At 38.8% G+C, this 25090-nt stretch overlaps 1 protein-coding gene across 1 annotated transcript; it reads right to left on the reverse strand.

Annotated features, from left to right (window-relative positions):
* Positions 1 to 3649: 3649 nt before the first annotated feature.
* On the reverse strand, positions 3650 to 6513 carry LOC148030604 (cytochrome P450 CYP72A616-like). The gene is made up of 5 exons (XM_087686953.1): positions 6090 to 6513; positions 5444 to 5667; positions 4938 to 5179; positions 4394 to 4790; positions 3650 to 4247 (listed from the first exon to the last, which is right to left on the reverse strand). The coding sequence occupies exons 1-5, from the start codon at positions 6388 to 6390 to the stop codon at positions 3813 to 3815; spliced, it is 1599 nt and encodes a 532-aa protein (XP_087543079.1). The 5' UTR covers positions 6391 to 6513; the 3' UTR covers positions 3650 to 3812.
* Positions 6514 to 25090: the final 18577 nt, after the last annotated feature.

Genomic DNA, 25090 nt, shown 5'->3' on the forward strand with positions numbered 1-25090 from the left:
AAAGCAAGAATAGTCTTTCCATCGCGTGATCCATTGAAAGTACGAAATTTGAAGTTTCTTTTACTTATCTTTGTTTCTTTGCGAATGGATTGGCTTCAAGTGTTGCATCGATGGTACGTCGTATAAGATCTTCAGGTTGCGATCCATCTTGGTCAGTGGTAGATCGTTGCAGATTGGCCAATTGAGCTTGTAAAGCTTGTCGGGCTCTTCGTTCTTCTTCAAGCTGCATTATAATCAAATCCAACTTTTGCTCCATTGTTGGTTCGGGTAGATTACCTTCGGCCATCAGATCGTCCATGTTTTGTTCATTCATCCTGCAAAATTCCAAAAGACCTCACACACTCAAAATCTTATTAGCGGGATGAGCGTAGCTCAAAGGCGGATTTACAAGGCTTGTATATTTTGTTTGGCTTTTGTAGTCTTTCTCCTTTACAATTGCGGAATTCGTTGTTACAACCGTATTCCAAGAGAATAGTGTTGCGTATAGATTGCGTATGAACTTCTGTTTTTGCTTAAACTGGTTCAGCAAGACTGCAAGTGTGAACAGGGACTTCTCGAAGCTTCAAAACCAGTTCAGCTTATACACAATGTGAACGGCCGCTATAAGAGTTGTTGGAGATGACTTTAGTAACTTTGGGGACTTGGGGAATTAAGAGAACTTGGACTTTAGAGCTTAAGTGGCTCACTTTGATTTTCGTGGACCTCAGTATGTTCTCGCCAGCATCGACGGCGAGCAGTACATACTGCTGCCGCATATGGGAAATTTTGTTTAGTTAAGCTTTTTAATAAGCTTATTGTAAAGCTTAATAAGCTTATTATTAAAGCTTTGTAAGCTTTGAGCTATGGAGGATTTCTTATCAGTATATTCCACGACTTGATGAAGAAGCTTTGCCGCCGGTCCTTTGCCTAAAGAGGCTGGTCTCTCGCGATTAGAGGGTGTAGAAGGGGGTTCTTGACTGCCAGGAACACGCTGGTATTGACCGTTCACCACGAGACTGACTGTAGGGCTCGATCATTCCAAGAGCTCCGCCTTCGCGCAAGATAGTAAATGATTGGAAGATCTCGATCTCAGCTTCGCTCTGATACCACTAGTGCATAGATCGGACGCCGTATGCGCGCGTAGTGAGCGTCAGAAGGTCCCCAAGAACAAAAGAACTCTACTTTTTACACAAAACCCAATGAAGAAAGCTTGCACGACATGAACAAGAGACCAATTGGGTGCAATCTCCCCCCATGCCTTGTGCGAGCGTTCCACAAAGCATGTATTTAATATATTATTCATCTTCAAGCTCAAATAATAGCCCAATTTACAAAATAGCATGCTTTTGCTTTTGAGTTTGCTTTTGTGCCACTAAAGAAGTAAAGCTATTGGGCACACAAGAAGTCAGGCAGTACCCAAATACAATGTCCAATACAAATATTTAAATCGTGCGTCCATGCGAATACAAAAATAATAAATAAATATCAAGTGCTTTAATAAATAAGCGCGACAAAATATAGGTGCCATGCCTAAGATACGTGCCCATAAAAAATTGATGATAATTTGAATACACGCTATCCTCCAATGCTTCCCAATGCTACCGCTGCTCACTCTACACATCAACTGAAGCATTCACAATTGTTAGAAAAATAATACAATTAAACCGATAAATGTGAATACCTAGCAGTCTTCAACTACAAAAAATAAATTGGTTAGAAATCAATCCTAACCTTTATTTATTACGAGTGCGCACTCTAAGCTCAGAAACGTTTATTAATTTAAATATGTATTTTGCGGAATCACCCGCTATGGAATCACCCATGTACACATAAAATTAACAAAACGCCCAAAAAGGATAGGTGTCCCCATCGACTTCTCGCACAAAGAATCCACTTTGTATATAAGCCCCGGTAATAATAAAATTTTACGGAATGCACCGCAAAAACTTACGCAATCCACCGTGGAATATGCCTCCTGGCATCAGCAGGACACACCTAGGGGCTCCCACCAACCTACGATTAGACTTGTCTCCCTAAGTCACACCCATACTACCTACCCAACTTCCAATTCCATTGGCATAGACACCATGCACTACATAGTGAGATAGACACACCCCCAGGTACTATACTTTCTTTTTCTTTTTAGGTACATTCCGCAACCCGTAATTTAACATCGACATCGGAGACACCTATTATCCACTCAATCTATCCTCGGCCTCCACAATCTCTCACCCATTTTATTATGCTTCTTCTCCATAGCCAATCTCCCCAAAGCCTCATCATCGACCCACATGGTAAACCTTCAACCACTCGAGCCCTAACGAACACGAGTGCCATGGGAGTGGTAGTTGGCTAGGAGGGGAGTAATGTTAACCTTGGTGCAAAGAAAGCAAAGAAAATTAAAAAGACATAGAGGATAGAGTGAAAAAAGGTGGCCTAATGAAAAAAAATAGGAGGAAAAGAGCCAAAAGCACAAGAAGTAAACTCAAAAGTCCGAGATAAGTGTAAAAAGGGAAAGACACAATTCAAATATAAAAGTGCACCCTAAATCCTTGTAAAAGAGCATCAGACTCCCTTTTGTGCAATTTGTAAATGTAGACAAGCATGGGCGAATGAAACATGGAAATAGGAAGGAATAGAGAAAGATGACCTAGGCTAAAATGGCAGGCCATGTTAAAAAGGGGTGGGCACCTAAAGAGAAGTAGGGTATGTACAAAAAGGTCAAAAGGGGTGGGCACCTAAAGAGAAGTTGGGTATGTACAAAAAGGTAAAAAGTGAATGAAGAAGATCATTCTTGTATGTGGTCAAAACTAGCTCTCTTATTCTTTTTCTTCTTCTTCTTGCTTGTGCTTGAGAGAAGGACCATGGTGGAGAAGCTCTCCATCTTCTCCTGTCTTTTTCTTCTTCTTCTTCTCTTCTTTTCTCTTCTCTTGTCTCGCACGCAGTAATGGAGCTTGGAGCTTGAGGATCGAGCTTGCTTGAGCTTGAACCTTGGATTGTGGAGCGACCAAAGAGCTTGAGGGAGGAGACAACTTGATTAGGCATAAAGGTAAGCCCACTACACTCATAGGTGTGAAAGTGTGCAAGACTATATGAGAGGTAACCACTGCACTTGGCTTGAAACACTTGAAATGATAAGTGGTCTGTGGGTCTTGGCAGTCGAGCAAGAAGCTCCCACAACATAGCTACAAGTCCTTAATAGAGAACTCCCCTAGGTGGAAAGGACACTAAGCAATCACATTGGCCTTCAACTAAACCAAAATGTCTATCAAAGGTTGCTCAAATCTACTTAAAAGTATTTGGATTGTGTGGTTCACATATAAGAAGTTTGTAGACATCTCTCCCAAAAAAAAATTCCACTTGCATGTTGTGCCACTAACTTGATTTAGCATAGTATTTCCCATGGGCATGTAGCAACTAAAAAATCCTCTCGTGATAGGAAGGACCAATAATAACACCTCCAACTCTCAAGAGAAGAGGTTCTTTTAATTTAGCAAAGAAAAGTTGTTAGGGACCCTAAAACCATACAACTTAATGAATATTTCAATCATAGGGGAATCACCTTGGATCAATGATAAGCCTCTCATACCCATACAAAGCATCACCGCACAACTCTAGAACAAGAACCCTTAGAAGCCACAATATGCTACCTTTTTGTAAATGCCATGAGTAATGAATACATCTCTTGGAAATAATATTTAGAAGAGAAAATATGTTCAAAAGTTCACGGTTGTAACTTTTACTCTTAACTTTAATACAATTTCACGCGCTGCCTACTACCGCTAACCCTGGTGAGGAATATGGCTTTATTGCTCGGCTAGTATTATTGTTTATCAGTTGACAGAGAGCTTTTCGAAGATCAGGGGCATGCCAAGCTGAGGTCGCAAGGTCAAGCGAATAATTGGGGCATGGCGATAGGTGGGGGAGAGGCGGAAGCGGTAGCGCCGCAGGATGATCGACAGCACCACCTTGGCCTCCAGCATGGCGAAGGTCTGGCCGATGCAGTTGCGGGGCCCCATCGAGAAGGGCAAGAAGGCATGCGGCACGCTGCTCGCCTTCCCCACCCCACCCTCGAACCGCTCAGGCCGAAACTCTGATGCGTCGGGGCCCCAGAACCTCTTGTCGTGGTGCCACGCGATGACCGGCACAACTAGCACCGTCCCTCCAGGGATCACAACCCTCCCGAGCTGCAGGTCTCGGGGCGCTTTTCTCACTATTACTGTCCCAGGAGGGTATAGCCGCAATGTCTCATTCAACACCATGTTCATCTGCGAGCATTAATTTGCACAGAACATGAGCTGCATGAACTAATGATGTACCTAATCTGATCACGTAGCTAGCCAACATCATTACATCAAAAAGCTCTCTCTACCTATCAATACCTTAGAATCTGAAGCTGCACTTGATTACTCACGATTTTTAGCTGATTAATGGACTCGGCTGATGGCAGCTCCTCCACCCCGCAAATCGCATGCACTTCCTCTCTTGTGCGCTCCTGCCATTCGGGATGGCTTGCCAGCAGTAGAAATGTCCATGTTAGCAATGCCGATGTGGTCTCGTGCCCAGCAAAGAAGAAGGTCTTACACTCGTCGATAATCTCGTCCATTCCGAGAGTCAGGCTCTTCTGACTTCCCTGCAACTGTCCGGCATTTGCAGCCATCAGAAGCCCAAGCAGATCATTATTAATTGCTCTGCTCCCTCGACCGGTGCTCATGCTTGCTTCTAACCGCTTCTCCACGAGCTGCCGAAGCTTGCTGACTATATTCCTATTCAGCTTCCACCGATACCGATTAAACGCAGTCGGTATAAATCTGCTCCGAAAGGCAGATATAATATACGTCAGATAAATCAACATATTAATTCCCCAAACTCCTCTTGGATGAGCATTCTGCACAGGTTCTTAGCTTACTGTTTACTTAACAACATTGACACTCTGTACAGGTCCTTAGTTTTCTGACCTTGAACCAGGGATGTACACCGTGCGCAGTATCTTGTCGATGAGGACCAGCTGCTCGTGTTGCATCTCAAACACTTGCCTGCCTTCTGCAAAGCTGCTTCCAAACGCAGTGTGGGCAATTATGTCTGCGGTTAGGTTTTGGAATTCATCGAAGGCTTCAATCTCTAATTCCCGTTTGTCCGATTGACTGTCCCACTGCTCCATCATAGCGACGGTGCAAGCAGCCATAGTTGGAGCCATGGCCTGCACACGACAAGATGCAGATAAGCAAACAGATTGCCATCTTAAGCAGTCACCTGCTTAGAACAAAATGATGAGATAACATGGGCAATAGTGGACATATATGAAACAGATAACATGAAACTTGATCCTGAGAAAGCCCATGCATGCAGCTCTTTCGCGATCGAATGTTCAGCACTTCATTCATGCTTGCACATTTCCAAAGAGCTGGTTAGATGGCATTAACTTGACTCATTTCAATGTAACAACCACATTCAAGATCTCTACCTTGAGCTTCTCCAGGAAGAAAGCCGGAGTCATTATGCGTCGATGCTGTGCCCACTTCTCGCCGTCTAAGCTCGCCAAGCCACTGCCTACTAAGTCCTCAGTATCAGGCCTTCTCCCTGGCTTTGCGTAATACCCAAACTTGGTCGACAAAATTTCCTTGGCTTGATCAGGCTCTGTAAGGGTAATCCGGGCTTGTGGTCCAAACCAGTATACAAAAAGGTCACCTGCTCACAAAATTAAGGCACAACGCACGACGACAACATCAATCTTCATGAAAAATGATCAAAATCAAAGAATCAGTGACTGTTTGCTGTAAAGTCACTACAAGCGCATGTCAGATCAAATTCTTCAAGAGCTGAAACCACTGACATGCGTTTTATGGAGGAAATTTGGGAACGGTTATTGACACTAGTTTTCCCCTGTACAACGCTTTCGAGGGGTCTCTTGAGAAACACAATCGAAGAAAACACAGTGATCAATTGTCCTCAAACATCCTAGTCTGGTTCCTAGCTAGCATAGACATTACTACTGTCAGCATCATGAGCTCCTGCACAGTGCAAGGTGCTTGACCATCTTACTAACTGCCTGGAATTGCAGCAGCAGTGTGTATAATTGCAATAAGAAGGAGGGAAGAAAGAGAAGCGACCGTAATTCTTGGACCAGTGGTAGAGGTGGGGGAGAATGCGATGGGCGATGTCGTGGGAGAGCTCCGGCATGGGGCTCGCCGTTGCGTCTTGGAAGAGGGCAGAGAGCTCTGAGAGGCTGCCACGTGGGGAGAGAAAGGGCAGGCATGGGACGCCCTGGGCTTCGAAGGCTCGCTTGATGCGGAGGGGCGTGAGGCAGTAGGATTGCAGTAACTTCCAGGCGGCATACAGGAAGGCCGTGGCAGCCACCACCAGCACAGACAAGGCCGCCTCCCTAATATCGATATCAGTGCTCCGCCACATAACGATTATAATTCTATTCCACCCAAGCTGCTACACTGGAGACTAGCGCCTCTCGATCTCTGTCACTCTTGCCCCCGCCTTCTTCTTTTACCCCGCGCCCCCGTCCCCGCCCTCCTATCTCTCTAACTCTCTGTCTCTCTCTCGCTTCATAGTAGGCGCAGTTCTGTAGTCTGTGGGGATCGGGATCCTATCTGGCGTCATGCCTTCCGTCATAAAGGGGCTTTTGTTCTACTGGTAGAGGGGACCCCGATAGATCCCGAAGCGGGTCTGTTTGTGATATGTGCCACCTGAGCATGGGGTGGGGTGGTGGGGTTCGTCAACGTGGCTGAAAACGGCATTATGGTTTTTACTTTGTCTTTTTTATGTCGTCATGAAAATTTTCACGGTGGCGCTTGACTGCCGGAGACGTGAGAAGTTGGGCTTACAATCATTGCAAGGATAGAATAATGGCAAGGAAATATGCGCTGATGCATCACAGTGATAACTGTGGAATAAGCTTGGACCAGTGTTCACAAAAAACATTCTTCGTAACAGATACAAAAACCTCTAACTCAAATTTTTGCAAGGATTTCTGAATCAAATTACTCCATAATGGGATGAGGCACGTCCACGAGCACTATATTTATGCCGACCAGCATTAGAAGCTTGTATAAGGATCTCTCCCCTCAACTCGCACTTGTTGCTCCCCCATATCTGAAGAATCTGGAAAAGCAATGCACGATCTGGATCACATATGCATCACAATCATGGCATCCAAGTAAATGTACAATATAGACTTAAATTCAAACATTTCACTTGATGCCATCCCTTGACTACTGTTATGGGTATAATCCAATACTCGATGAGATTGGGAATCACTGCAACAACATCCATCCGCTATCGTACCAAGTCGACCCATCGTATTTTCAGCTGCTCCAGCAAACAATCATATATTTCACATGCAATATTTTAGAAAAGGACATACAGGGGAAACATATCAAAGCAAAACGATCAAAATATACCCTTTCTTTCAACAACATTCCCAGATATAGATGAATCAATGGTTACATGGTTAGGATCACCAATACCTATATGGATAGAAAACATGGTTAGAGAAAATGAGTACACACTAAAAAACATAATCACTATACACATCACAACACATATGATTTGCATGTTTTTCAAATTGAAGCCCAATTTCGTTAGACTTGCAAAAAGAGCACATGTCGTAACGAATGCACTCATCGATAATGGGAAACTTCTTGTTGCCAACCATATCCTTGACCCAAAAGCCAGTTGTAAGGCAGTTGCGAATGAAGGTGTCCTTCTTTGCAACGTAATAATCCACGTGTTCCTTGCTTACACGCTGCAATATTGTCTCCATCTTCACAGAAGCTTTGACAACCATAGAGTAGTTTTTTGCATATGCCTTTTCATCAAACTTTGTTGGTTTGGTAGGGGTACCAGGTGATGCCATGAACCTAGACAGTCTACCTCACTTCATGCTAGGCACTATCAAGGCTCTTGAGTGCTTTGTGAGTCTATGGTTATTAAAAAACTCAAGGTGGGCATATGCCTTGTCACATGCTGGAACCAAAATCACATACTTCTTTACTTACCGCCCATTGGACTTATTGCCAAACCTACGTTCTTCCCACTATAAGAATGCATGGCTGCGATTAGAAATCTACTTATCGAGACTTATAATCAAATGAGAAGTCATAGAAAACTAACATATCACCTATGTCAGGTCCGCACCTTGTGACTTCAAACCTTGGCATACTTTCTTTAGTTGCCATTGGATCTCCCCTAGCCCAAGTTACCTGCCAACTGCGGTGGCATGGTATGATGAGCTGATTGCTTCTCCACATGCCGCCGGCTAGCCATAGCCTTGGTGATGACCATATTGAAATTTGAAACAAGGGATTCCAAATCGATTGCTTCGGCCTTTGCAAAGCTGGAAAGTTTGTTGCCCTGTCGTATACACAAAGTGGATCCCAAATTGATTGCTTTAACCTTTGCAAAGCTGGAACGTTTGTTGCCTTGTCCTATGCATGCAGTGGATTCACAGTCTGAATCTGAGAGAACAAAGATGGTCTTAAGCGTTGGTGGCTCTTATCGTTGCTCCTCCTCAAATGAAGAGGGAAAATTTTCAATAAAGGAGCACACACAGGATGAATCTCTCAGGTTTTAACTGAAGTTTGTAGAGGTGAGTGAAGAAGAAAGAGAGGACACCATGGAGCCGCACTTGTCACTGAACTTCCTAGGAGGGAACACCAAGAAGACTAGCAAAAATGCCATGAAAAATGCCATGCAAAGTGAGAGAGAAAAAATAGAATGTAGGAGCTTTGCCTTCGTTAACAACGCCTTAAGCGTTTAGTTAATGTTGAGTTTTTAAAAAAAACAGAGTGTGTTTTTAAAATTGGTGCACAGATAAGATGTTGTATGCTCCCGTAGTGAATGCCGGAAGGTCCCCAAGAACAAAAGAACTCTACTTTTTGCACAAAACTCAAGGTAGAAAGCATACACGACATAAACAAGAGACCAATTGGGTGCAATCTCCCCCCACGCCTTGTGTGAGCTCTCCACAAAGCATGTATTTTATGTATTAATCATCTTCAAGCTCAAATAATAGCCCAAATTACAAAATAGCACGCTTTTGGCTTTTGAGTTTGCTTTAGTGCCAAATAGAAATAAAGCTAATGGGCGGGCACCCCAAGAGTCAAGCATACCCAATACAATGTCCAAATACAAATATCATAATCGTGCGCCCATGCGCATACAAAATAATAAATAAATATCCAACGCCTTAATAAATAGGCGTGACAAAATGTAGGCGCCATGCCTAAAGTATGCCCCCATCAAAATATAAGTGATAACTCGAATACACGCTGTCCTCCAATGCTTTCCTCCGTCTCACTGCTGCTACCTCTACACATCAATTGAAGCATTCACAATTGTTAGTAAAATAATACAATTAAACCGACAAAAGTGAATACCTAGCAGTCTTCAGCTACATAAATAAATCAACTGGTTAGAAATCAATCCTAACCTTAGTTTATCACAAGTATGCACTCTAAACTCATAAACGTTTATTAATTTAATATGTATTTTGCGGAATCACCCGCTATGAAATCACCCATGTACACACTAAATTAATGAAACGCCCAAAAAGGATAAGTGTCCCCATCAACTTCTCGCACAAAGAATCCACTTTGTGTATGAGCCCCGGTCAACAAAGTTTACGGAATCCACCGTAAAACCTCACGAAATCCACTGTGGTACGGAATCCACCGTGAAATATGCCTCCTGGCATCATACCCCTAGGGTGGGATAGCAATTTCCCTCAATTGCTATTAGCTCAATGTGGAGCTAACAGAGTGGGGAAAGCATTTAAGTCTCTAACATGTATCCAGTGGGCTTCTTCAACAGGATGGTTTTTAAACTTGACCAAATATCTAGAATATCTACGGCCAGTTCTAGTGGTTATAAAGTCAGTATCTATGATAGCTTCAGGTTCAAGTATCTCAGTCTCTTCATCTAGCAAAGGTGGGTTTTCATAAACAGGGTGTACAGGTAATTGGCCTCTAAAGGGTTGTAATAAACTAATGTGAAAGGTGTTGTGAATTTTGCAATGAGGTGGTAGTTCTATCTTGAATGCATTGTCATTGATTTTGTGAATGATCTTAAATGGTCCATAGAATCTAGGTGCTAATTTCACAACTGGGTGTTTATCTACACTTTGTAATCTACATTTTTCTATTTTCAACCAAACATAGTCACCAACTTTGAAATTCATGGCCTGTCTTTTCTTATTGGCTTGTTTTGTATATGATTGCTGGGCTTTGGTAATCATGTCTTTAACCTCATTAAAAATAGTAGTGTGCATGTTAGAAATATCATCAGCACTCTGAATTCTATTTGATAAAGATGCAATAGGTGTAGACAATGTATAACCATATATTACTTCAAACGGTGCTTTCTTTGTAGCTGTGTGTGGTGTATTGTTATATGCAAACTGCAGTAAATGCAAATGTGTGTCCCATGTCTATGGTTTAGAAATAGTATAAGCATGTAAAAGATCTAAAATAGTATTGTTAATGGCTTCTGTTTGTCCATTAGTTTCAAGATGAAATGCAGATGAGAAATCAATCTTTGTTCCTAGGTTAGCAAACAAAGTAATCCAAAAGTTATTATAAAATCTAGAATCATGGTCAGAAATAATAACTTTTGGTAATCCATGATCAGTGAAAACAGTTTTCAAAAACAATTGTGCTACTTGAGATGCTGTTAAAGTTTTCTTACATGGAATGAAATATGCTTGTTTACTAAACCTGTCTACTACGGTCCAAATCATATCATGGTTAGCTTTAGTATTAGGTAAACCAGTAATAAAATCCATAGAAATCTGTTTCCATGGTCTTAATGGAATAGATAAAGGCATAAGTAACCCATACTGTTTACCATGATGTCTCTTAACTCTTTGACAAACCAAACATTCAGAAACAAAGTTTGATACATCAGTGTCCATATGTGGCCAATAAAAATCTTCAGTCAATGTACATAAAGTAGATATGATACCTCTATGACCTTGATATGGAGGACAATGAATCTCATTCAAAACAAAGGATCTAAATGGAACTGTAACACATAATCTCTTTTCATAAAACATGAATCCATCATTATAAGACAGTGAATCAATAGGAATCCAGTTATTTCCAACTAATTTATTCCAATCAGCATGAAAAGTAATGTCCTGATGCTAAGTATCTTTCATAGGGGTTAGAGAATCAAATGATATAATAGAGATATTATGAATGGTCGGTCTTCTACTTAATGCATCAACTACTACATTTTCTTTACTTGGTCGGTCTTCTACTTACCTGGTTGACATTTTCTTTACCTTTCTTTAAAAGTTTATTCAAAGGCAAAGCAAGTAATGAAAAATTTTGCACAAACTTCTTGTAAAAACTAGCAAGACCTAGAACTCATGCACATTTTTGGGTATAGGCCAGTTCAATATTGCTTCTATCTTCTTAGGGTCAACCTTAATACCTTCTGATGACACAATATGACCTAGATATTCAATTTCTGTTTGAAATAACTCACTCTTTCCGGATTAGCATACAATTGATTATCTTTCAACAACTTGAAAACCAAAGACAGATGTTCATAATGCTATTTCTCATTTTTACTAAATACCAAGATATCATCAAAGAATACTATAACACAATGCTAATATTTCAAAAATATGTGGTTCATCATTCTACTAAATGTAGCAGGTACGTTAGTCAATCCAAAAGGCATCACTAGAAATTTATAATGACCAAATTGTGTTCTAAATGCAGTCTTGAATATGTCAGATTTATCTAATCTCACCTGATAATAACCAGATTTAAGATCTATTTTACTAAATATGACAAAACCTTGTAGTTTATCCATAAGATCATCTACCCTAGGAATTGGATATCTATTCTTTATAGTAATCTTATTTAGGACACGATAATCACACATACAATAAGTATTATTATTCTTCTTTACCAACAAAACAGGTGCGCCAAATGGAGAACTACTAGGTCTAATTAATCCTCTGTTTAATAATTCCTCAACTTGATTTTGAATTTCTTTCTGCTTTATCTGGTTATGCCTATATGGTGCTTTACAAGGTGGATGTGTACCAGGAATTAAATCTATTTTGTGGTCTTCAGGACGTGAAGGAGGTAGTCTAGGTGGTAGATCTTCAGCAAAACAATCTTTAAATTGTGCAAGAAATTCTTTATGCCTAGGGTGCATATGTTTTTCTTTAGCTTGAAGTTCATTCACCCAAATTAGATAAGATTTACTGCTTTTGCGTAATGTACGTTTAGCTTGAGTATGAGTAAGCAGTGGGAAAGCATTAGATGCGTGCATACCATACAATGTAATGTTTTTTCCTTGAAAATGAATGTTAATTGAATGTGTGGAATAATCTATGTCAGGATTATGCTGATGACGCTAAGGCATACCTAGGATAATATCACTGGACTATAATGGTACAACTAGAAAATTCCTTTTTTCAGAGTATTCACCAATTTGAATTTCTAAATCATGCACCTCTTGTGTTCCATTATACCTTGTGCCTAAGAATGCTGCTTTAATGCGGTAATGCGTAGGAACAATTTGTAATTTCAATTCTTTCACTAACTTTGCAGAAATAAAATCATGTGTACTATCATCATCATGCAAAATAATCTTTTCTTTTCCATGTACTAAACATTTCATTGTCAACAAAGAATGTGGAGTTGGCATACCTGGTAAAGTATCCGAAGGAGTAGTAATGTGATCCTCATCTTCCGTAAAGTCAGGCATTTATTCATGTTCTTCATCTTCCATTGCTCCAAGATAGTTGATATGAACAAGTGGCTTTTTCGATTGAAAATTGGCTGCTAGATGTCTAGGTTGATGGCATTTGTAACACACTATAGGTTTGGCTTTAGATACATTGTTTGCAATGGCAGGAAGTCTAGGAATATTAGGATTTGGCTATGAAGATGGCTTAGGGTTTTGATTGGTATTTGATGACAAAGCAAGTGGTTTTGTCCAAGACTTATGAAAAGATGATGAAGGAAATCGACTTTGATTGAATCTTCTAAAATTTGAATTGAATTGCTTAGAACCATAGTTATCATTTGCTTGAAATTGTTGTGGATGCTTGTCTCTTCCTCGAAGCTTGTCTTCAGTGTCATGAGCTAAAGAAATTGCATCTTCAAGAGTTGCAGGCTTGAACATATTCACTTCAGCATAGTAATACCCAAGTAATCTAGATATATACTTGCGCTTGTGAGTCACTTCAGGTACGTCTTCAAGCATGCGTAGTTGGAGTAAGGCATTCCAAAAGCGTTTGATGTACTGGGAAATAGGCTCACGACCTCTTTGTTGAAGAAGGTCCCATTGCTTTCTGGCTTTTTCATGGAATTGTGGAGGAAGGAAATTCTACATAAACTTCTTCTTGAAACTCTCCCAGGTAGCAGGACAATCTATACTCTTACGAACCATAGTCCACCAAAGAGATGCTCTATCCACTAAATGATTAGTGACACACTTGATTTTATTTTTTTCAGCGTATGTATCTTCATGAAAGTAATCATCAAACTGACTGATGAATGCAAGAACAGTCTTTCCATCTCGAGTGCCATTGAAAGTACGGAATTTGAAATTTATTTTACTTTTCTTTGTTTCTTTGCGGATGGATTGAGCTTCGAGAGTCGCATTGATGGTTCATTGGATAAGATCTTTGGGTTGTGGTGCATCTTTGTCGATAGTTGATCATTGTAAATTGGCCAATTGAACTTGCAAGGCTTGCCGGGCTCTTCGTTCTTCGTCCAATTGCATCATAATTAAATCCAACTTTTGTTCCATCGTAGGTTTAGGAATATCGCCTTCAGCCATTAAATCATCCATATTTTGTTCCGTCATCCTGTAAAAATTCAAAAGACCTCACACTCTCAAAATCCAATTAGCGGGATGAGCATAGCTCAAAGTCGGGTGTACAAGGCTTATAGATTTTTGTTTGGCTTTCATGGTCTTCAACTTTTGCGGTTGCGAGATTTGAAATCTTCGTAAAATCTGCGTATGACCTTATATGTGTGCTAAAACTGGTTCAGCAAGTCTGCGTATGCGAACAGAGTCTTCCAGGGAACAACTTTGCAGTTCAGTGCTTCTGCGCAGGAACAGTCCTTATGGGAGTTTTTGACATAAGTCAGTTCTGACTTTTGGTGACTTGATTGACTTGCGGAGTTGCAAAACTTATGAAACTTGATCAATTTGAAGTTTTGTGTAACTTGAAACTTGAGTGACTTAGCTTAAAGCTTAGTATGCCCACCATGTCGAATTTTAGGGGAGGGGCCCGTTTTCAGCCAGCGGAAATTTCGAGATGCTACTGCCCTGTCGCGCCGATTTTGAGAATTATGGTGCTAAGCTTTTTAAAAGCTTAGTTTTTAAGCTTTTAAGCTTTATGAAAGATATGTAACTTATCTCTAATCTCTGAGAAGACGACTTGATAGAAGGAGATGTTAATGTGGTCCTCCGCCTCCTCAGGCCGGTCCTTCGTGATCAGAGGCTGTAGGCAGACGTTCTTGACCACTAGGAATCCACCCGTATCGACCGTTCGCGATGAGACTAACTGTAGAGCTCGATTGTTCCAAGAGCTCTGCCTTCGTGCAAGATGGGTAGCGATTGAAAGCTCTCGATCTCAGCTTTGCTCTGATACCACTGGTGCATAGATCGGATGTTGTATGCTCGCGTAGTGAACGCCCGAAGGTCCCCAAGAACAAAAGAACTCTACTTTTTGCACAAAACTCAAGGTAGAAAGCATGCACGACATGAACAAGAGACCAATTAGGGTGCAATCTCCCCCCATGCCTCGTGTGAGCGCTCCACAAAGCATGTATTTTATGTATTAATCATCTTCAAGCTCAAATAATAGCCCAAATTACAAAATAGCACACTTTTGGCTTTTGAGTTTGCTTTAGTGCCAAATAGAAATAAAGCTAATGGGTGGACGCCCCAAGAGTCAGGCATACCCAATACAATGTCCAAATACAAATATCATAATCGTGCGCCCATGCGCATACAAAATAATAAATAAATATCCAACGCCTTAATAAATAGGTACGACAAAATATATATGCCATGCCTAAAGTATGCGCCCATCAAAATATAAGTGATAACTCGAATACTCGCTATCCTCCAACGCTTTCCTCTGCCACTGCTACTACCTCTACATATCAATTGAAGCATTCACAATCACTAGTAAAATAATACAATTAAACCGACAAAAGTGAATACCTAGCAGCCTTCAGCTACAGAAATAAATCAACTGGTTAGAAATCAATCCTAACCTTAATTTATCACGAGTGTGTACTCTAAACTCATAAACGTTTATTAATTTAATATGTATTTTGCAGAACCACCCGCTATGGAATCACCCATGTACACACTAAATTAATGAAACGCCTGAAAAGGATAAGCGTCCCCATCAACTTCTCGCACAAACAATCCACTTTGTGTATTCTCGCACAAAGAATCCACTTTGTGTATGAGCCCCGGTCAACAAAGTTTACGGAATCCATCGTAAAGCCTCATGGAATCCACCATGGCATGGAATCCATCGTAAAATATGCCTCCTGGCATCAAAAATAAAAAGGCTTAATATTTTATTATTAACCAGACTGTAAGGTGAACCGAGTCATTTGACACAGGATGATGCCATGGACGAACACAAGGGACGAACGTGAAAATTGGCACGGTGAAATCCCAGCTTGTTTGCACCTTTCCACATGGTTAATCTCAAGCGGGGCCCAGGTGAGTCCACCATGTAGTACACGACAAACCCACCTACTTGTGATCTATCCTAAGCGAGTTCGTTGTGTCCAAGGACCAGCACCAATAGTGTTCACCAAAAACATTTTTACGAAGTAATGGAAAAACCCCTAGCCTCTAGAGTCTAGGCCGTCAGGGATTTCTTTAAGTTGGTCGGTTTTAAAATGTTGATGTTTATATCCTTTCTTTTTCATACCCTAATTTTTTTAAGTTGTTCGATTTTAAAATATTAATGCTCATATCATTTCTTTTTCATAATGTAATATTTAGTCATAATATTTTTTAAAGAAACTTGTAAATATAACCTTAAATAATGACATGTACTACAAGGAAATTATACAAATTAAAATCAGTTTGGAAAGATATATAATTCATATAATATGTAACCAATGGATTGGGGACTCTATTATCTTCAAAAAAGGAAAGAAAAAACTTTAAAGAGCATAAAGTAATAAACATATACACACATATAATGTACAACATGATACTTAGATTACTCAAGGTGCAACAAAAGGAAAGCATAACTAAGCATCAATACAAACATATGATACACAAGTCTATATATGCAGATACATACATCCATGGATTTGTTTGCCTATATACATAAATGAAATAAGATAAGATATAATAGACATGCACGATGCTTACTAGTGTTATATATATAATAATATATTAAAAAATCATACATGATGCTTTTTGTTGATATATATAAAATAACATGTAACAAAATCATACATTTTCAGTATGTAGCAAAATCATAAATAAAAGACAAGCAATATGCACATAGAATTTTAGATTTATATACAAAATGACTTACATAAAATAGAAAAACATATACAATAGTAAATACATCTCTATATATACAAGTAAGAATAAAGAGAGGACAATTAATACAATATAGGTATTATGTAGAGTCTCTGCATTTTCATATTTGCTTTAGCATATTCTATATAGCAAAGATCAAGATAGTATCATCATTCGCTATACACAATAGTGCTCTTTTTAAAATTGACATGAAGCAATCTAGAAACTTAATATTTTTAGAAAGAAAAACATACATGGATATAAGTTGAGTATATAAAAACTCGGATATAAGAAGAATTGCTTACACTTGTTGATAGCTCATCCTATATCATTCAACCTACATTCATATTTTATAAGATATTAAGAAATCTAATTAAGATTATAAGCATACTCCAAAGTAACACATTGATAGCAGTAATTCACCTAATAGTATCACCAAAAATATGTATGCTTGTCTTTGAACCTCTTCTCCACATTTCAATTGCATCTGAGAAATCAAAATCTCATAGAGAAAGACTTCTATTGATACTCTCATAAGATGACTCAATGGTCCTACATTCAAGTGATTCCGTAGCTCAAATTTGATTAGATTTTTTTTGCTAAAACCTCTCTCACAAGAGGCTGTACTACAACATTGCAATAATGCAATATGAGCCAACTTCAATAACATAGGATATTTCTCTCTCATTGTGGAGCTCCTAGCTATGGTGACCCTAGTGTCTCTTAAGCTCCATTCTTGCTACTCAAAAAAATATTCTACCTCCTTCACAATCAAAGTATGTCCAATTAAATGCTCTTACTCATACTTCATTCCAATCAGCCCTAGTTTTCTGATGCCATAGCATTTCTATATTTCCTACACGTTTATCTTTTTCTTGAAATTCATCATTAATTAAATCAATTACTCCATTATTGCAAATAGTAGAGATGTCATTCTAATTGGTTGCCTTTCTATGATTTGACCAAGATCATGATCCCTCATTTTCTTTTGATTGCAATTCGGTGAATCCACACATTTCAAGGAATGAGGATTGCAAAAAATTTGACACAATAAATTTTTATTTTCAAAAAACAATTAAGTAGTACGTTGGTGTTTAAAGACTCATTGCTTAAGATCAATGAACTAGATGTAACACCACATAACATTATAACGTAAATACACAAATATAAACATAATGCAAGTCTCAAATCTTTTTTAAAAACTTAATTATATATTTTAAAACTTAAACACTTTCAAACTTTAATGTTTTTTAATTAAACAAATATCTCTCTCACTCTCTCTTCTAATTTCTCATTATGACTACTTAGTAGATATATTTACATCTCTCTCTCTCTCTCTCTCTCTCTCTCTCTCTCTCTCTCTCTCTCCCTCTCTCTCTCTCTCTCTCTCTCTCTCTCTCTCTCTCTCTCTCTAACGGTAGACCACATATGCAACAAAGGAAGTGTTTTAACTTGTAGTTCTAAGTTTACTCATCGATTCAATTATGTGTCCTTGGAGTTGGGTTCCCAATGAGCATTCAAATGTTGAAACTCTTGACTCCGGAGTCATGAATCCCTAAATCCACAAAATAACAAGATGTAGGTTGTGACTCATGACGAGTGCTCCCGAAATCCATAGAGTAGCAAGGACTAGGGTGCAATGCAAGTCATAGCCTATAGGTTTTCAAAGAGTGACAAAGCAAAATGCAAAGAGAAAGGAACTTGGAAGCCATACATTTAGATTGTAGATAATCTATCTACAATCTACCATAAGTTTAGGTTTTTATATATACATAAGTAAATATAAATGTATAAATATTATAACTTGAATTTTTTTAATATATCATAATAAATATATATCCAATTTAAGGATGATTTTTAGATATACCTTGAAAATAAAGGTATAAATATATAAATACCCATTATTCAAATATAAATTTTATCTCTTTCTTTAAACTAAAGAATCACACTTGGAAATTATTCTTAACATAAAAAAGACCATTGAAAATAAAGTCCTTTTTTTTTCAATTTAGGCCTTCAAAAAATACACTAAAGGTCAGTTTTTCATGAACACTGGGACTCTCCACTCTTCTAAAGCCTAGAGGCCAAAGCTATAGCTTATCATGACATCTAGGGCTATAAACACGACTTGCACCCATCCAAATGACTTTAGTATACATGAGCATGAGCTGAGGTGTTGAATGCACATGTACTCAAAAAGTTGTCCACGAGAGTATAATTTTGATCGACACAAGCAAGCCACCCAATTAAAAAATCAAGCTTGAAAATTACTACCAAGATTTGAACCATTGCGTTGCTTGACACGTGCATTATAAATAAAAAATATCTAAATTTTGTCTAGCTTGTGTGAAAGCAACCAAACACATTTTTGAAAAGGGCACCTAGTCCATGCAAACGAGTGTGTATTGGGCCTCACACACACATCTAGACAAGATACTCTTTCGCCCTCCATTGTCTACTTGCACATATCACACTTGTTCAGATGACTGGTTGAGTGCTATTGTCGAAGCTATCCAACATTTGCACCTACCCACAAGAATCTTGGTGGACAAGATTTAATCTAGATGGATAAGATCTCTCTCAATAATCTTTACCTCATGCCCTTGCATACCCTCCCTGGCCAAATGGGTATGTAACAAGTCTTAGGGCCAATGATTTTTTTAAAAAAACCTATCTTTTTAAAAAAATCATTATTTGATGAAAAGGTTCTCAACTTGAAAGGTACCTTATCACATATTTCTATCTATTTTTATATCTATTTTTGTGGATATCTATACTTTTTCTCTATGAAAATAGCCATTTTAAGTGATCAAAACTTAATTTTTGTGCTAAAATTTTCAATATTAGGTAGTAATTATAAATTTTAAGGCTAAAAATAACTTTACTTTTCACTTTATTTGTCTGCAGACCCATAGTTTTAGCCTTAAAAAAGAGGATTTGTCTAAAAGAAAAGCTCTACTTAAGGTCACTTTCCACCTATCTTAGCATGGAGTAAGCATTGTGAGTGTGAATAGACATGAATCAACCTCCATTGATGATTTTCCTATACCATTATTGTGGTGCTATTAGAAAAGGAAAGAAAAATGGCCATATGGCACTAGCCAGTTGGTTCAAACTCCTTTGCACTCCAAATGTGTAGGAAGTAACCACATTTTCAACAGTGCTAAGCTACCACTACAAGCACTACAAAAAATGCATAGCATATTAATGACACGCTATTATTATGTCTCTCATGATATCATTCTTTCATTATAGATGTTGTTTGGTGGGATAGGGCTTGAAAGGTGAGAAGGATCAAAGCTTGCTTAGAAGTGAGCTATGGCGGAGAGCAAGAGCAAGAAGAGAGAGATAGACAAATGGGAACTCCATTAGTCACAATGTGTGATCGGGCCTTCCTTAATTCAAACTGTCAGTAAAGGAATAAAGAATAAAGTGATGGTGACGGGTGCCCGCAAAGGCGAATCTGGCCCAGTGAGGAGTGAAAAGAAAAATAAAAGATAGTACAATGTACACATGTACAACAGGATGAGAAAAAATGGCATCTCATCTAATGTCCATCAATCTCCTGAGGAAGGCAAAGCGCTCAGTAGTGAGGCTTTTCGTGAGCAAATCTGTAAGATTTTTGTCAGTGGAGATCTTGACAAGGTCAACAGACTTGTCCTCCACGGCCCCTCGTATGAAGTGATACCTCACCTCAATGTGTTTCTTCTTCGCATGGAAGAGTGGATTCTTGGCTAGCTGAATAGCACTCATAGAATTTGAATGCAGTGCATGTATAGTATCAATCCCAAGGTCATGAACCAAATGGCCCAACCATATGGCCTCCTTTCAAGCCTCAGTTGGCCACAACATACTTGGCCTCAGTGGTAGAGAGAGCTATACACTTTTGAACCATGGACAACCCTCGACATCCAAGAAATAACACCTCCATCACAGTAAAGACATAGTCGAAAGTGGACTTCCTACTATATGCATGCCATGCATAATTGGAGTCTGTGTAGCCCACAACTCCTATATCCTGGTTGCCATAGCAAATACACATATCTATTGTGCCCTTCAAGTATCTCATGATACCCTTTATGGCATCCCAATGTTTTTTTTCCAGGTGTAGCCATATAGTGTGCCACAACACCAACTGCAAAGGCAATATCTGGACGAGTGGCTATCATAGCATACATCAGACTGCCCACAACTGATGCATAAGGGATCTTTGCCATCTTGTCCCTCTGCTCATCCGTGTGCGGACAATCGGCCTGTGAAACCTTCACATAAGAAGTTAATGGACAGCCAATAGGCTTTACATCTGCATGCAGAAACGCTCAAGGACATTATGAATGTATTCCCTCTGTGAGGCGTAGCGTAGTCCTTGATGGTTGTCGCGCTTAATGCACATACCAAGAATGTGAGAGACATGTCCCAAGTCCTTCATCTCAAATCTCTTCTTCAGCTGAGATTTAAGACCATGAAGCTCATCATGAGCATTCCTTGCTATTAGCATATCATCCACATAAAGTACCAAAATTAGCAAGGAGCCATCACGAGCAATCTTCTATAAAGACACAGATCCATAGCACTCCTGTTATAGCCCTATGATTGCATAAAGGCATCAAAATTATGATACCACTCCTCCCTAGGTGTCTGCTTCAAGTCATAAAGACTTTTCTTCAACTTGCACACTAGGTGCTCCCTATCAAGTTTTGCAAAGCCCTTAGGCTGATACATGTCAAAGTCAAGCTACGTGACTAAGGCCAAAACCAAGCATTGTCAAGTGTTTTTGTGAAAACTGAAAAGCCCTAGTCAAACTATAGTTAGGTTTGATTTTTGCTAGCTTAGTTGTTTGCGTGACAGTTTGTTTTGTTATTTCGTAGTTGGATTTCTTGTGTTTGTTTAGCCTAGGATTTGCTTCTGTCATTTTGTTTGAATTGTTGAGTGTGAAACTTGATAGCCTTAGTCGAGCTTGATATTTTTTTTAATAGGATGAAGCTTGTGTTTGTCAATAGCTACTGAACATTGAGGAGCTAGGTATGTTTTCTTGTCGAGACTCTTGCACATCATAGGGATTATGGATTCACGAGCACTTCACATTGCACTTGTTGATGCACTACACTTGGGGGACGTCTCCTATTCCTATCAAATACTTCCATGCCATGGATTGGGATTATGCACGCTTTGCACCATCATTGAGCACTTGCATAGCATGAGGTCCGCTGCAGCTATATGTAGTACATTTTAGATGCACATGCACATGAGAGAGCACCTGTCATTGAGCACCCACATTTCTTACACGCACGATATTTGGGATGCTCATCACAAAGTTAGGAACCTCTGGTTGAGTATGTAAGGAGGTTGGGTGAGTTCGAGGGTCGTGAAAGACACCACCAATTGTGAGATGGGTTGTTGTGTTCAACATCTTGAGAACCATCATTTTCTAGAGTGATTGTGAGATTTTGGATGGGTAAAGCGGAGTATATCATATCTTTTTTATGAGAGTTGAGAGGCGAGGATAAGGAATTTTAAATCAATCAAGAAATTTTGTTTGCATTTTTCATGATGCACGATCACATGTAGATAGACTAGGCACAATTTCTTCAATGCATACATTATTTTTGTCTGAAGCATCGGTTGAATGGTTACATAGCATCGATTTTATATTTCATATTTTCTCAAATCATGTATGGTTGTGCACGAAGTTCTCTTTCATAGCATATTCGTGCTAGGGCACACTGCATTAAAAAAACAGGTTCATATTCAGAGAACATTTATTTTAAAGACTAAAGGATCAAAGGAAAAGATCATACGTTTTACATCGTCAACGAGTATTTCTTGAAGGAAAAGAGGACATGTGTAGTGAAAGTGTGTGCAATTACAATAAAAATAGGCCAAGGAAGGAAATTAATCATCCAAATTAAAAGATGGAGAAAAATGATGTGATTTACAAAAATTAATATTTTTATTCAGTTTTGATGGATTTTTATAATTCTACCCACGTTGGCTTATCGACTAGATGTATTCCGATCGTTTTGAGTACCCAAACAACTATATTTGGAGTTCAAATGACGAAGTTATGGTCCAAAAAATTTGCAAACAAGCATAGGGCAGAAAAAACGAAAATAGTGAAAAGTAGTAGAAAAGAAAAAGCCAAAAGCTGAAAGCAAAAAGCCTAATGTGTGTGAGTATGGATAGAAAACTATATAAGGAGATGAGAATGGAGAGTTAAGGGCCTTCCCCCTTGATTATAATTGTATTTTGTGAGAGAGGATAGCATTGTGTTTTGTCTTGTTTTTATATGTGGCTTGTGGTGTATTATCGAATATTTGAATTTTTCAAGTTGTGTTGTGCATTCGACAAAGTCAATTACCCCAAGTGACACTCCTTACCATCTCATTATGGGATTGTAAGTGAGGCTTGCTCTTGATCACCACTCACGTAACATCTCTTTTTTGGTGCCCCTACTGAGGAGTGCCAAAATTGGCATTGTTGTTGTTTTGAATGTGAGTTTGTTTTGATTTCTTGTGATTGTTGAAAATGACTAATGAATTTCCTAAGTTCCATGGTAATCAAACTGAAGATCCCGAAAGATTTTTAGAAAAAATAGAGCTGTGTTGTTTGATAGAGAGATTGACTGACCCTAAGGATAAACTTCAGATTTTTAGATATCAATTGCAAGGACAAGCACGAAATTGGTTGCTTGACTTTGAGAGAAGCTTGAAATTTAAGAGACAAAAATTGGACTATGAGACTATTAAAAATGATTTTCTATCTAGGTTTAAAAAAAGAGAAAGTCAAAGTGAGATTTGGGCAAAAATAGAAACTTGAGTTCAAAAAGATAATCAATGTGTTGAGGATTTTGCTAGAGAGTTTGAAAGATTGTGGAATCGATGGAGTTTAACATTGTTAGAAGGTGAGATAGCCCCAGTAATATTGAAGATAATGTATTTTGTAAATGGGTTGAAATTAGAAGATTGGAGAGTGAAATTAGAAGTAAAAAATCCTAAGACTTTTGAGGAAGCGGTGAAGATAGCTCAATATCAAGAGAGGAAGACCAAAAGAAAAAAAGAAATAGGGTTTGATGAACCAAGGGAAAGGTTGAGTTCAAGACGAGTTGAGAGAAAATTTTTTGAGGAGAAAAGAGTTAGTTATGCCTATCCTGAGAGAGGTATACTATATTCTCTATTTAGGAGAGATGAGTTGACTTGTGAGAAATCAATTGAAGTATGTGAGGAGAAACTCCCTAGGATGGTTGAGGAGAAAAATACTTGTTTGACTGATTGGAGTGAAGAGTCTAAGAGTGTGAATTCATACCCATTGACCTCTGATACTTTTAGTTCAGTGATTAGTGATTTAACTAAAGAAGAGGGATCGACTAATGATACTTTGGAGCTTGAGGACTACAAAGATGAGCTAGAGTTGGATCTAATTTGTAAAGAAGAAAATGAGAGACCAGATTGTTTTAAGGACCAAGAGTTCTCATGTTCCTTGGGAGAGGATGAGAGTCAAGAAAGTTTTGATATTTCTGATGAGGGAAGGTGTGATGAAAGTTTTAATAGTCATGGCAGTGTTGAAGAGAGTAAAGACAATTTAGAGAGTGAGTTTTTTTGCCTTGGTGATAGTATAGATGTATTTGATTGCTTGAAAGATGAAGAGAGAATAGAGGATGATTTTTTGAGTCTTTTGGAAAACTACGAGGGGGAGGGCTTAGAAACTATAAGTTTTCAATATGAAGTTAAGGGTTTGAATTTGTTGCCTGATGAGTTTTTTGAGATTTGTTGTGAGTTTGATGATCAAGAGAGTATGGAGGTTTTAGGTTCTGACTCTTGTTGTGATTCTGGTATTGGTATTGTTGACTCAGTTGAGTCTTGTGAGTTATTTGGTGATGGTTTGAGTAGCCTTGGAGAGGCTTTTGTTTGTGGTGTTGATGATGTGGTTTTGAGTAGACCTAACCTCATGTTTCTTGATAGTTGTGTAGATGATTGTTTGATTGTTTTAGGCAACAATGACGAAGAGAAAACTTCATTTGATAGTCTTTTAGTTTCTTTGAGTTCTCCTAAAGGTTTTGATGTTGTTTGTAATGATTCTCATTAGGGTTTTGAGGATATTGAGAGTGACATTGATGAGGATGTGAGAGAGAATTTGAGTAAGGCTTTAAAAAGAATTGAGAATTTGAGGGAAGAGCAGTTTAAAATCAAGAAAATAGAGTTGAAAGGTATTTGTGAGGAGATAGTTGGGGATTTGGTAGTTAAGGAGTCTTTGGTTGAGGTTTTAGACCCAAAATTGTTGTATTGTGAAGATGTTATTTGTAATGATGATGTTTCTTGTGAGGTTGCTTGTAAGGATACTATGGAAGGTGTTTACCACTCTTTGTGTGTGAAAGACTTGATGGAGTCTTGTATTGTTGATGATGAAGTGACCCCATTTGTGAATGTTGTTGGTTCTTGTGGTGTTATGAGTCCGGAGTTGATTCCTTTTGATGTTGTGTTTCATTTGGATATTGAGTTGGGAGATCCTTACATAATATATTTAGGAGAAGTTGTAGATGAGTCAGTGGATGAATTTGACA

This window comes from Lygodium microphyllum, chromosome 10, assembly GCF_053477565.2.
Source record: "Lygodium microphyllum isolate KBCC chromosome 10, Lygodium_microphyllum_v1.1.10, whole genome shotgun sequence".
Lineage (NCBI taxonomy): Eukaryota > Viridiplantae > Streptophyta > Polypodiopsida > Schizaeales > Lygodiaceae > Lygodium > Lygodium microphyllum.

What these genes read in the sequence shown, in the direction of transcription:
- LOC148030604 (XM_087686953.1), bottom strand. Translation starts at nt 6,390, where the DNA reads ATGTGGCGGAGCACTGATATCGATATTAGGGAGGCGGCCTTGTCTGTG. An exon ending in GTGTACATCCCTGGTTCAAG is followed by an intron (nt 4,791 to 4,937) that starts GTCAGAAAACTA and finishes CTTTCGGAGCAG; the next exon opens with ATTTATACCGACTGCGTTTA. An exon ending in CCATTAATCAGCTAAAAATC is followed by an intron (nt 4,248 to 4,393) that starts GTGAGTAATCAA and finishes TAATGCTCGCAG; the next exon opens with ATGAACATGGTGTTGAATGA.